Source organism: Mus caroli, chromosome 19 (genome assembly GCF_900094665.2).
Source record: "Mus caroli chromosome 19, CAROLI_EIJ_v1.1, whole genome shotgun sequence".
NCBI classification, from domain to species: domain Eukaryota; kingdom Metazoa; phylum Chordata; class Mammalia; order Rodentia; family Muridae; genus Mus; species Mus caroli.
The window spans coordinates 3227680-3240796 of NC_034588.1; the positions used below are offsets into that span (position 1 = coordinate 3227680).

General features: G+C 51.9%; 1 protein-coding gene across 23 annotated transcripts in view; it reads left to right on the plus strand.

Moving 5' to 3' along the window:
* Nucleotides 1-13117, plus strand: part of Nrxn2 (neurexin 2) — a 118451-nt gene that overhangs the window by 19317 nt on the left and 86017 nt on the right. For 13 of the 23 annotated variants that reach the window (XM_021151512.2, XM_021151513.2, XM_021151515.2 and 10 more), the window contains exons 3-5: nt 6078-6095; nt 10684-10713; nt 12941-13012. In XM_021151512.2, the coding sequence (XP_021007171.1) occupies nt 6078-6095; nt 10684-10713; nt 12941-13012 (120 nt within the window). The remainder of the gene's footprint in view (nt 1-6077; nt 6096-10683; nt 10714-12940; nt 13013-13117) is intronic. The other 10 variants (XM_021151514.2, XM_029472638.1, XM_029472641.1 and 7 more) reach the window with 4 other exon arrangements.

The following is a 13117-nucleotide window of genomic DNA, read 5'->3' on the forward strand; positions in this document are numbered from 1 at the left end:
AGGATGACTGAGCCAGAAGGAGGAAAAGCAACAGGGCTTCCTTGCTGGGAGTGTGGGGTGTCTACAGCATGGTGAGGCTACAAGATTGGTTGTGCGTTGTAGGAAATGAGATACAGTGTGGACTAGCACTCCAGAAGCGTCTAGCGGTTTGACTTTTTTTTTTTAAAGATTTATTTATTTATTATATTTAAGTACACTGTAGCTGTCTTCAGACACTCCAGAAGAGGGCGCCAGATCTCGTTACGGATGGTTGTTAGCCACTATGTGGTTGCTGGGATTTGAACTCTGGACCTTTGGAATAGCAGTCGGGTGCTCTTACCCACTGAGCCATCTCACCAGCCCGCGGTTTGACTTTTAGGTTAAGAAAGTCACTCTCAAGATGCTTCCATTCCATATTGGGTCAGGGTGAGGTTGGGAGACGTAGGAGATGGAATCTAGGTTTGTTTTGTAGTTTAGACTAAGCGCACAGAAGATATGTAGCCGAGTTGACCTTGAACTCCTGATCCTTCTGCCTCCACCTTCTGGGATCTGAGATGTACCATGGTGTCTAGTTATGTAGTTTTGGGGACTGAGGTCAGATAAGCATTCCTCCAACTGAGCCACGGCAGCCCTTGCTGTGAGCTTAATGTTTAGAGGGTTTTAGATTAAGTTTTGTTGGTTTTTTTTTTTTTTTTTTTTTTTTGAGACAGGCTCTCTCTACTTAGCTCTGGCTGTTCAGGAACTCACTCTGTAGATCAGGCTAGCCTTGAATTTACAGATATCTGCCTGCCTCTGCCTCTCAAATGGTGGGATTAAAGGCACGTGCCACCTCGCCCAGCCTTGGGTTAAGTCAGTTATTGATTTAAAAACTTTAAAATATATATTTCATTTTATCTTATGTGTATGAGTGTATGTATGTGTATGAGTGCATGTCTGTGTATCCAGAGGCTAGAAGAGGGTTCTCTAGACCCCTGGAACTGGAGTTACACTTGTGAGCCTCCATGAGGTCCTGGGAACTGCACTCAGGTCTCTGGAAGAGAAGCAAGCACTTTTAACCGCTGAGCCATCTCTCTAGCCTTTAAGGTGTTATTAAAAATTATAGTTATTGTGTGTATGCATATGTGTGCATGCATGTATACATGATGTGTGTTGCGCGTGTATGCCATGGTGCTCATGGAGAGCAGAGAGCAACCATTGTGGAATTAGTTCTCTCTTCCCATCTTTGTGTAGGTTTCAGGGATGGGACTCAGATAATCAAGCTTATGTGGTAAGCAACTTTACCTACTGAGCCATCTTGCTGGTTCTCTAGATTCAAATTTGAATGCCACCAATAGTGTGACCTTAGATAAGTTGCTTCTGCATTTCCCCCTGTGTGTGTGTGGTATTCATGATTGCATATATATGTACACATGTGTGTGAACATGTGTGTCTGTATGGTGACTCTGGATGTCTTCCCCACTTGCTCCTTATATTCAGAGGCAGGGTCTTTCACTGAGAGCTCGCCATTCTGAATAGTCTGGCTGGCTGTTTTGCCCTGGGGATTCCTCCTGTGTTCTGGGATTATAGGTGGGCCACCAGGCTTACCTGGCTTTTATGTGGGTCCTGGGAATCTGACCTGTGGTCCTCACAGTTGTGGGCATGAGTCATGCATCCAACCCTGCTTCTGCTTTTGTTTCTTCAACTCTAACAGAGGAACCATCATTTGTATTCAAGGGTTATAATAGTAGCGGCGGGCACAGGAAACAGCACACAACAGGATCCAGGCCTGCTTTAGTGCTCAGAACACAAGAAGTGTTATTATATTATTCACTCAACAAACATAGCCATGTCTTTTTACAAGCCAGGAGCTGAGCAAGCAGCTGGAGGTAGAGAGATGAACGAGGCATTGTTTTGTCTCGTATAGTTTTGCAGTCCCATCAGGAAGCCGAGTTGAAATTACAGTTGCATGTAGCTTTAACAAGGGCAGTGGTAAGACAGTATGTATCACAGAGCTGGCCCGGAAGACGGTAGCTGCTGCTCTCCTGTGTTCAGAATGCACAGGTATTGACATGGGTCTTAAGGGCTAACATTGGCTTTCTCAGACGGCTGCATGCGTACGTGCATGTGTGTGTGTGTGTGTGTGTGCGTGTGCATGTGTATGTATTTTGGGGAGAGTAGATAGAACATGGCTTATTAGGGGAATGGAAAGAGCCTGGATTGTTGCAGGCTAGGAGACTAAAGGGTGTGTGGTCAGATTTGAGGGGCTTACTGAGAAGGCTAGACTATCCCTGGTGAAGCCCAGCATGGAGCCATATGCAGTGCAGTAGGTTTGAGATGTGTCAGGGGCTTAGGTGGCATATGGACACAAACTTCAGGGTGACAGGACTCACTGAAGGAAGGTCCTCTCAGAGGCCTATCTAAGCTCCCACAGACAGATGGGGGGGTCTTAGCTTGGCTGCACTGATGGGGAGTAGGGGGATTTAGAAGGTAGAACCCACAAGTCCTGGAGACCAGTATGAAAAGGGGGAGGAGCGCTTTCTAGATGTCTGGCCCAATCAAGACAGGAGAGGGCTCTGAAGCCACCTCAGGCAGGTTAAAGGCAAGAATCCACTGAGAGGAAGGAGCGTGGCGGCTCTGATTGGCAAGTGGGTGATGGGACGGTGATGGAGAGTGGTCCAGATGTGAGAGGAGATGTGGTCCTCAGAGAGAGGAGGGAATATACCATTGAGCACACGAGGCTTGCAGCCAAGCTGATGTGGAATATGGCAGATGAGTAGTGTGTCTGGCCTAGGTTAGACGGCATCTGGAGACACTTTTTTAGAGAGTAAGAATTTTAGGTTAGAAACAAGGCCTTTGCCCCAAGGCATCAAGGTGAGCTACAGGTGAGGAGAACTTGGAGAAGATGTGGCTAAGGGACAGGGAGGGAGAGCTGGAGGGACCTGGGATGATGTGTGAGAGAGTCAGACAGCACAGAGCAGATGAAAGGACTCTACCACCTCAGGAGCTTGCTGGCTTCACGTTTCTGAGCACACTTTAAAATGATTGTTTTTCAGATAGTTATTTTATGTGTATGTGCGTGTCCCTGAGGACAGGTGACTGTACCACATGATGCAGTGTCAGCAGAGGTCAGAGAAGGCCATCAGATCCCCTGGAGCTTATGGGTGGTTGTGAGCTACCACCATGGGAATGCTGGGAACCAAACCTGAGGCTTCTGGGTACAAGTGTGTGCACATGGGTGCAGTGCCCCAGGAGGCCAGAGGCCTCCTTTGCAGCTGGATTTACAGGTGACGGTGTGAACTGCTCAAGTGGGCTCTGAAAACCCAACTAGGCTCCTCTGGAAGAGCAGGGAGCTTTCTTAATCGCCATCTTTCCAGCCTGGAAATGCTTTCTGAACTATCTGCTATGTGGAACTAGCTAGAAATCAAAGCGATTCATTTGTACAGGTGGTGGCGGCTTGGGACTGGCTAGGGCCTTAGCATGCTAGGACTGAAGGGTTCCAGCTCGGTAGTTCTCAGAGTACCCAGGGGTCGCTTCAACTGGACAACTCCCTCAGAGTCGTGATGAGACTCTGTAGCTTTAGAAGAATCATGGTCTATACAGCATTGGCTGTGTACCCGGCAGGCCAAAGGCTCTCTGTTGTGTATTGTGGACTGTATTTGTAACATGGAAGCTTGTGGGTGGACAAAGAGATGGGTAGGTGGCAAGAGGGCTGTGTTCACTGGGGGTGTGTGGGTGTGGGTGGATGCATCAGGAATGGCATTAGGCTGCTGTGCAGGTGTTGGTTTATGCACTCAGCCTCTGCATGTGTGTCACAGGGTGGGATGGTGTACGATAAATAATATATTTGTTTATGCAGTGTAATGCCCCTCTCAAGAACAAAGCCCACAGAGTGTGCTCATAGGAGGGACGGGAGAGATTGTCTGTACAAGTGTGTGAATTCGTCTCTATCTCAGGATCTGCATATATGTCTTTCCTTGAGCGTTGGTGTGCTTGTAGGTTGTGGAGTTTCTCTCTTCTGCCTTTGGCTCCATCTAACATTCTCTCAGTCAGTGGATATGTGACATGTTTAAAACTGGGAGCCTTGGCCCTCTTACAAAGCAGGCCAGAGCAAAGCCTGCTTGAGGGGCTGTGGTATAGCTGAAGGAACTGCTCACATCCACTTCTCTCTCTCCCCATCAGGTGTGCCCCAAGGTCCAGGCCACGCCCTAAATAGGTGAGGCTGATGGCCCATAGAGTGTGGCACAATCTCGAGGTCCTCAGTGTGGGCCTCTGATTTTGACTGAACTTAAGGTAACCATCCAGCTGGAGACATTTTGCTTCAACCATTTAGAGGACAGTTTGGCTCATTTGGGAGATGGAAGCAGAAGGATTAAGACATTAGGGCCAGCCTTGGCTACATAATGAGTTTGAGGCCAACCTGGCCTATTCAGTGTTTTGAAACAAACAAGCAAACAAATAAGCAAACACATTCTGGAGTTTGAGGATGCAGCTCAATTGGTAGAATACGTGTTCAGCATACACAAAGCCTTGAATTTAACCTCCAGCAGTGCTTAAAGCTGAGAGTAGTAGTACATGCCTGTAATCCCAGCGCTAAGGAGGCAGGAGGCTAGCCCTCAGTTAGAGGCTAGAGACCACAGAGTTAGTTCCAGGCCAGCATGGATATAGAACAAGACTGTGAAACAAAAATGAAAAAATACAAAATAAAAAAGCCAAGCAGAATGAAAGAGGACATTTCTCCTGATCATAGAGGCAGAGCCAGAGCAAGAAGGGGCAGCTCACCCTCTCATCTGTGTAGTCGGGGTACAGAGAGGCAGCTCACCCTCTCATCGGTGTAGTCGGGGTACAGAGAGGCAGCTCACCCTGTCATCTGTGTAGTCGGGGTACAGAGAGGCGGCTCACCCTCTCATCGGTGTAGTCGGGGTACAGAGAGGCGGCTCACCCTCTCATCTGTGTAGTCGGGGTACAGAGAGGTGGCTCACCCTGTCATCTGTGTAGTCGGGGTACAGAGAGGCGGCTCACCCTGTCATCTGTGTAGTCGGGGTACAGAGAGGCGGCTCACCCTNCCTGTCATCTGTGTAGTCGGGGTACAGAGAGGCGGCTCACCCTGTCATCTGTGTAGTCGGGGTACAGAGAGGCGGCTCACCCTCTCATCGGTGTAGTCGGGGTACAGGGGCGGCTCACCCTCTCATCGGTGTAGTCGGGGTACAGAGAGGCGGCTCACCCTCTCATCGGTGTAGTCGGGGTACAGAGAGGCGGCTCACCCTCTCATCGGTGTAGTCGGGGTACAGAGAGGCGGCTCACCCTGTCATCTGTGTAGTCGGGGTACAGAGAGGCGGCTCCCCCTCTCATCGCTGTAGTCGGGGTACAGAGAGGCTGAGTGACTTAGTTGGGTAGTTTGGGGCAGATTCTGATCCAAGGGTTTTCTTGGATCAGACCTAGGGCCTGTCTCACGCCACAGAACTGTGTTCTGACTCAGTGTGGACGCCTTTTTTTCTGGGTGGGGAGTGGGCTATCGGCTGCTCAGATCCTTGACTGGAGCACTGTATTAAGTGTGAGTCGGATGAGAGCTAAACGCAAGAGTGCGTCGTTCGGTGCTTATGTGTGTCAGTGTGTCACTGAGCGTGATTGTGTCTCTGTGAGCTCAGTAAGACAGTCTCTGGTGTGAGCATGTCCCCATCTGTCTCTGAGCTGCAGTGGAATGAGTGCAAGAGAGGAGCCTGCCTCGGGGAGTAGGGAAGCCTGGCTGGCGGCTGGCGCTGGCTGCTCATCGCCTGCTTGCTGTCCTGCTTCCTGCCTCTGTGTGATCTTGGGTTGTCATGCCCCTGCTCTGGGCCTCAGTTTCCTAGTATAATAGGATCTGGTGTAAAATGTAGAGGTCCCTCCCTGCTTTCCTGTACTTGCTGACTGACTTGGGAGGACTCATTCAGGGGACAGTGTGGCCACTGCCCTGTCTGAGGCAAAGCTGTTCCCTGAGATTTGGGGTTTCTAGTTTGGGTTATTCATGCCAGAGCCTTGGTAGGCTGCGGAACCTGGAACCCCTTGGTCCTTAAAGCACATTTGCTAACAGGTCTCCTTTCTCTTCTCTCCCTGCTCCCTTCTCTGAACATGGATGACTTTAGAGGAACACCCCATGGAAGGTGAGTGGAGCCCCCTTTATCATTAGGGTAATTCATATTTCCCCATGGGGTCCATTTGAAGGGGTGTCATTGGCCATGCAACAGCTCCGGCCTGCTCACATTTGCGGGGTGCCCGGGGGAAGGAAGTCTGGACTCTTCTCATTGGACTGCCTCTTCCTGGGCCTCTTTGCTCATTGACTGGGGAGGCTGCTGAGCAGAGCACAGGTCCTCCTCCTTACCCCATGCTGCTCCCAGCCTTCTGCCTTTCAGTGAAGGGAAGAGATGACAAGGGGGGTGTGAAGGAACATAGCTGGTACTGTTGGACGCACTTGTGAGTGAGTAGGTAGACACGGTTTTGCCCAGTTTAGGAAGTGTTATGGTGGCCATGTAAAGAGAGTCGGGGGTGACAGGGTTGGTTGCTGGCCTGTAGCCTGTGCTGCAGAGAGTCCATGCTGCTGCAGGTCAGTGGGAGTGTGGTCGAGTATACAGGCAGGGTGGGATCTGTCCCATGGCTGGGGGGGGTATGAGCAGGGCCAGCTCTTCTACTCTGCTAAAGCTGCCCATGGCTTGAGGAAGAGATCAGCTTCTTCGTTCAGTCCAGTCCATGGCAAAGGTGGCAGTTCTCGGATCTCTGTCCATTCTCTCTCTCTCTCTCTCTCTCTCTCTCTCTCTCTCTCTCTCTCTCTCTCGTCATTGTCTTTGCCCCTCTTTCTCCAGGGCTCTGTCTGTGGACCTCTCTCTGTCCCTGTCCTTCCCCAGCTGCTCTGGGTTCTGTCGTCCTTAGAAACTTTCTATCTTTGCTTTCCCCTCTGTTTCTTCTCCTTCTTTGGGGGGGACTAAGGAAGGTTGAGGATAGATAGGGTGGTCTACACTTGGAGGCTGGATTATGGTCGATCTTACAGGTCATCACAGTGAAGCTGGATAAATGATTATGAGGGAAGGCTATATCCTGTCCCACAGTCCCCTGTCCCGGGAAGGTAGTGGGTAGGATGCACTCTGAGACCCCTGGGCCTGGCCCTTCTGGGAAGAGCACAGAGACTCCAAGGATGTGTGAGTGCTGGGAAGGACAGGCAGTGAGGGCTACAGGTCTGGGATTAAGTGGAACCCGTTTTCCTTGTGGTATCCTCAGCTTACCTCGTCTGTTCTTCTCTTCGGGTCTCCTCGGGTGCCCTAGTGTCTGTATCTGTGTCTGTATCTGTGTTTGTGTATGCACATCTTCACTTGGCTTGGCTGTCTGTGTGGGTGTGCTGGGCACCGACCTATTGTTTTGTCCATGGAGTGGCGTGTGTCCATGTGTCTCTGGAGGAGCCATCAGAGCTTTGTGTGTTCGCATCTGTGTTTGCATCTCTGTGTGTTACTGTTTACCCAGTATGCATGTGAGAGAGAAGGAGAGAGAAGGAGAGAGCCTGTACATCTGGGTGGACACAGCCTTCTGAGGGCTGGAGATAAGATTTAGTGACTTTAACTTGCTCTAGATGTCTCCTCTGGAACAAAGGGAGAGATGGATGGAGGGAGAGAGAAAAGACAGTGGAGAGGAGAGGCTTGGGAGGAGGAGGGAGCACAGAGACAGGGAGAGGAGCAAGTGGTGGGATTAAAAAAAGCTGGGGGGAGATGGGGGAGAGAGAGGGAGAGGGAGAGGGAGAGAGAGAGAGAGAGAGAGAGAGAGAGAGAGAGAGAGAGAGAGAGAGAGAGAGAGAGAGAGAGGAGAGAGAGGAGAGAAAGGAGAGAAAGGAGAGGAGCTTAGCAGGGAAGGCCTGGCTGAGAGGGAAGGGCAGAGGCTGCAGAGAAGGAACTTGAAGCAGGGAGAGGAAAGAAAGGCGTGAGAAGATCAAGGGAAGGTCAGCTTTGGAGACAAGGGAATGAGCTCTGTGTGAGGTGTCCTGGTAACCTGCTGGTATGGATGTGGGCCTGAATATCATCAATAGTGCAGGGTGTATATGGTGTGTGTGCGCATGCACCTGTACACAGGTAGGAATGTGATCCTTCTGTGTGTCCCTGTGCATGTCTGTCTGTGTCTCTTAATTTTGCCGTCTTTTTCTTTCCATGGCTGTTGTCCTGGGGTCTGGGTACAAGTCAGGGGTGAGACTGCAAGTGAGGACACAGGCTCAGCTGGACCTCCCTGAGGTCCCTCTTCAGATCTCTCAGAGGTCCTCTGTGCCTCCCCTTCTCTGTCCCTTCATGCTGGGATGCTAGGCCTAAGGCTTGGCTTCCTCCAGGAACCCAGGTATCCTGCCATGCAGTGCCCTGAGCGCCTCCACTCTTTCCTTAATCTCTTCCGAGCAAGGAGAGGAGACCCAGATTAGCCAAACAGAATCCCCGAGGGAGGGCCTTTGGCATTGACATCCGTCACTGCCAGCCTGTAGGAGGAGTGGAAGGAGGGGCAGGATGCCACAGGTAGTCATGGGGGAGAGAGCACCCAAGGGGCACTGGGGCCAGGGTACAAACAGCAAGCTATAATTGGGATGGGAGAGGAGACAGGTTGTAGGGAGGGATGCCTCTGTCATCCGGTCATCTGAGGATGAGCCAGGAGTAGACAGGAAAGGAATGGGTCTCCCCTCACCAAGATGGCTGGTGCTGTCACGCCTGAGGGAGCTGAGCAGCTGGTTGCCTTGGTGACAGAGGGAGAGTGCCGCATGCTAATGAGGCTGGCAGAGAGCTGGGCAGCGGAAGGGTCTTGAGGGTAGCTGTGTGGCTTCCCCCAGCAGGAGTCAGGCCTAAGGGACTGTAGGTGCTGGTGGCGGCAGAGGACAAAAAACTGAATCCATGGGCCCTCGAATACTGGACTGAGGGCAACAGAAGCCCGGATTTCTAAGAGTAGAGCCTCAGGGCAAGGCTGCTGCTGACAGGCAGAGTGGGAGGAGGGTTCAGGGCCTGGGGCCTGAGGTTTAGAAGAGGGGGGTGCTGGAATTTTGTAGGCTAAGCGTGAGTGGCAGGGTAGGGACTATTTGAAGCAAGGAGTATAAAGACAGCCAAAAAGCTGGAGACCCTCCCAGTGCTTTGAATAAACCCTGTGTCCTGAGAACTGTGTTGTCCTGATGCTGCCCCAGTTTCTGTGGCCTCCTCCCTCAAGCTAGCCTCCGACCTAGAGGTGAGATAAAGGAAGACACCACCAATGGAGATGGAGAGGAAGCTGCTGGGAGCCACATGGCTCTGTTTTCCCCAGGGCTCAAGCCCTTCCCAGCCTCCTTGGCTCCTGGGCACTGGCTACCCTGGTCCTCTCTGTGTCCCAGAGATACTTGCAGCTCTTTGATCTCCACACTGGCTTCAGTTTCCGTCCCAAGGTCTTAGCATCTCATGCCACAGGAGCTGGGATGATTTACTGACAGCAGACTCTTCCTCCCCAGCTCTCTTTGCCAGACTCCTCGGCAGGGAGGTAGGGCTGTGGTCGGGCAGGGAGCAGGGGCTGGGTAGGGCTAGTTGGTCATCTCAGGGATCCAGGAGAATCAGTTCTGGTGCTGGTCTGGTGCTGTCAGTCTCTCTGGGGCCTGGTGTGGCTCATTCTGGAGTGACTCAGGTTGAAGAAGGTTAGGGTTACCAGGGCTTGCTCACTGGGCTTAATTGTCCTCAGCAAGGGCCTGGCCAGGGAAAGGGGACCCGTAGCGTCATTTAGGCAGGAAGGGTTTGGATCTTTCCGAGGGCTTGGCCTCCTGCCCAGGGGTCTTGGCTGTCCAAAGGCACAGTTTCTAGATTCCCAGATTCTGAAAGAATCACACCATCTTTTGCTCCAGGGTTTGCAGATGACTTCTTCCAGCTTCCCTAGTTGCCCAGAAACAAGTAGGTTTTCTTTTGGAACCTGCTCTCTCCATGCGTGGCTGGAATGGGCAGCTGGAAGAGTTAGGGCTGTAGAGGAGGCTTTTCTAAGTCCCAGTCTGGAGGTTTCCTTTAAGGCCCAGGTTTCTATATTACCCACTTTCCCCCAAGGTTATGCAGACCCCTGGTGTGTGTGCACGTGCACATGTGTGTGCATGTGTGTGTGCGTGTGTACATGTGTGTGTACGTGTTATGGCTGGCGTCCCTTTGCCCACTCAATCCCACTCTAACGGGACACTCTCTCTCTCCAGGTGGCTCTGATTTTTGTGTTGTGTTTTATTTTCTCCTCCATCCGAATTGTTTTTTTCTCGTTGACCGTTTTTTTTTTTTCTCCACCTTCTGGAAGAAAAAAAAAAAAGAAAAGAAAAAAAGAAAAAAGGAAAAAGGAAAAGGGAAAGGCCGCACCACACCATGCTGCTTCCCTTTCCTTTTCCTTTTCTCTTTTTTTTTCCGGCAAGAAGAAAAAAAAATAAGAAACCAAAAAATTCTCTCCCCCCACCCTCCTCCCTGCAGCAATGCCCGCCCACCCGCCTCCTCTGGCTCACACCTCTCCCCCACCCTCTGACACCCCTTCCTCTCCCTCTACCCTCTGTTTCTGCATCGGGCCCCTTCCCTCAGCTGCTGGGCTGGAGGCTCTCCCCCGATGTCTGTCACAAGTTAACAGGGTTTTAAATTGTGGCAGCAGCAACTTTCCCTCCCTTCTCTCTGGCGGATTTCATGACTCGTGTTTCTTTGTTTCTTTCCTCTTCTCTTTCTTTCTTTTCTTCTTTTCTTTCTTTCTCTTCTTCCCCTTTCCAAGGTCCGGCTCACCTGACGTTAAACAGCGAAGGTATGGTTTGAAGTTTTGGTTTCGTTTGGATTGGACTGGATTGCCCCAGACTGTGCCTGGCTTTTCTGTCCCCCCCCCCCCCCGCCCCTTCTCCTTCACCCCTCCTGCCTTCCTCCCCTTCCCTTTCCCTTGGCCATTTCTTTATTTGTATGGGGGTGCCTGGCAGGGGTGGGGCTGGCCTTCTCCGTCCCCTTGCCCCTCCCCACGGGTCCACCGTCCACCCTCACGTCACCTTGGTTTCTGATGTCAGATGTCCACTCTCCTGCCGTTGTCTCCAGTCTCCTTGCATTTGTTTTCTCTCCATCTTCCTCGTGGTACATCTTGCTTTCTCTTTCTCATGCCGGTGTTTGATTTGCATCCACTTCATTCTGCTCACTCTCTTCTCTATGGATGCGAGGAAAAAAGAGAAGGGCCTTCCTGGGTTGCAGACAGGGTTTGAGACAGCACATTCCTCTCCCCTGGCTGCTGTGGAAGATACCCCAGTTAATCCTTGTCCCTAGAATGGGCTGGAAAGGGAAGCTATGGGGCTGGAGGTGTAGGGTCCTCCCTCCCCACAATTCCTCGCTCTCTGCCTTCCCTCCATTATCTTTTGAGTCTCTTATCGCTATCTGACAGTTGACCTTATACCAGAGAGACAAATGACTGGCTATTGTGATTTCAGAACCTCACCAGGAGGCCTGACAGCCCCACCAGGTGGCACGATAGCCCTACTAAGTGGCTAGACTGTAATTTGTCCTTTAGCTTGCACCTACCCTTGGCTAAGTCCCTCCCACCAGTCAAAACCCCAGTCTTGGGGCCCGAGTCATAGCTAAGTAGTGGATTGTTGTCTTTGCATACTCGAGGCTCTGGGATCTAATCTCAGTATTGCAAGGGTAGAGGATACCTGGCATTAACCAACCTGGAGGGGAACCCAGGAGTTGTGACTGGTCCCCTCCAGCTGTGACCCCCCTGCCATCCCTGTATCCACCTCTATTAGCACCCTACCTGCCGTACCTGCCCAAGAGACAGGCTTGTGTATTTAACCGAGAGATGGTGGGACCACGTCTAGGCTGCAACAGAGTTTTGCCAAGATATGAAATTTGGGATGGATTTAGGTCTGATGAATAAGGGCCTGGAATTTGTGGAGGCGTGGGAAATTATGGCCAGAGGGAAGCAGGAGGAAGCCCATACAGGAAGTTAGAGAAGGGTCCTGGCTGACCCCCTCACATCCTTCTTTCCTCTAAGGCCTTGGTTGGGGGAGGGCTGGCTGTGGCTCACCTCATACACTGAGGATGTTTGCTTGAAGGGTCCCAGAGATGCCTCCCCTCACCTGCAAGCTTCTGCAGCTCAGATGTTTGTTTAGTTTTAGTTCTGGGGGCTGGGGACTGGAGTTGGAGGAAGAGCCCAGAAAGAAACTTCCCCTTTTATTCCTGAATTCTCCTCATCCTGTGGATCTAGCGGTAGGGCTGGTTGCCTGGGAGTTCAGTGGTAAGGGTGGGTTAAGCTCAAGCCAGCGTGGAGCCCAGACATGGCAACCTGTGCCTCTGGGGGTGCTGGAGCTGGGCCCTGTGTGGTGAGCCAGGGAATGGGGCTGAGAACTGATGTCTGAGGAAGATTTGTTTGTATATCCCCCCGAGGCCCGCCTAGCCGGGACATCCTTGGATGAGCACAGCCCTTCTTCAAGTGGAAGGACAGACCTGGGAAGCCCCAGAGTTTAAGTGGAGGCCATCAGAGCTCCCACTGCAGTGACCGAAGCAGTGACAGGTGGCCCATTAGAGGACAGTCCCTGAACAGGAGGATTTTGTACCTGGATTGAAGTATAACACAGGTGTAAGCCAGACAGAAGCAGGTTGACAAGATTATTCTCTAACCAGCAGGAGATGTGAGCAGAGCCCAGGGAGGGAGGAGCCTGAGCCCCAGGGATGTGGCAGTGGTCCCACAGGATGATGGGGAAGCTTGGGTGCAGGTGCTCAGGACCTTGGTCTCCAGGACTGCCCTTCTCCCCCGATTTGGTCTCTTCACCCTAGACTGACTCATTCCTCACCTGCAGCTGGTGGCCTTTGGATTGTCACATGGTTCCTTCTCAAGAGACCCTGAAAGCCAGGGAATCCCCAGAGAAGCTCTCCTCCCTTGCCCATGCCTGCAAGCAGCACCTTTGTCCTGGATAGGGCCTTCTGTCACCTCAAGAGACTGGGATGGGACTGGCTGCAAAGCCCCTGTGCCTGACTCCCCAATTCTGCTTCTCCAGTAGGGTCCTTACTGTTCTCCGAGGGGGGGGCCGGGAGAGGAGGAGCCGGCGATGTGCACCAGCCGACAAAAGGTTAGTGATCCCACGGTCCCCAGATAGCCCAGCCCTTGCCCTGCTGTAGGCTGACTGCATTCTAGAGGCAGAGGAGTCTTCACAGGTGCATGGCATCCCCCTATG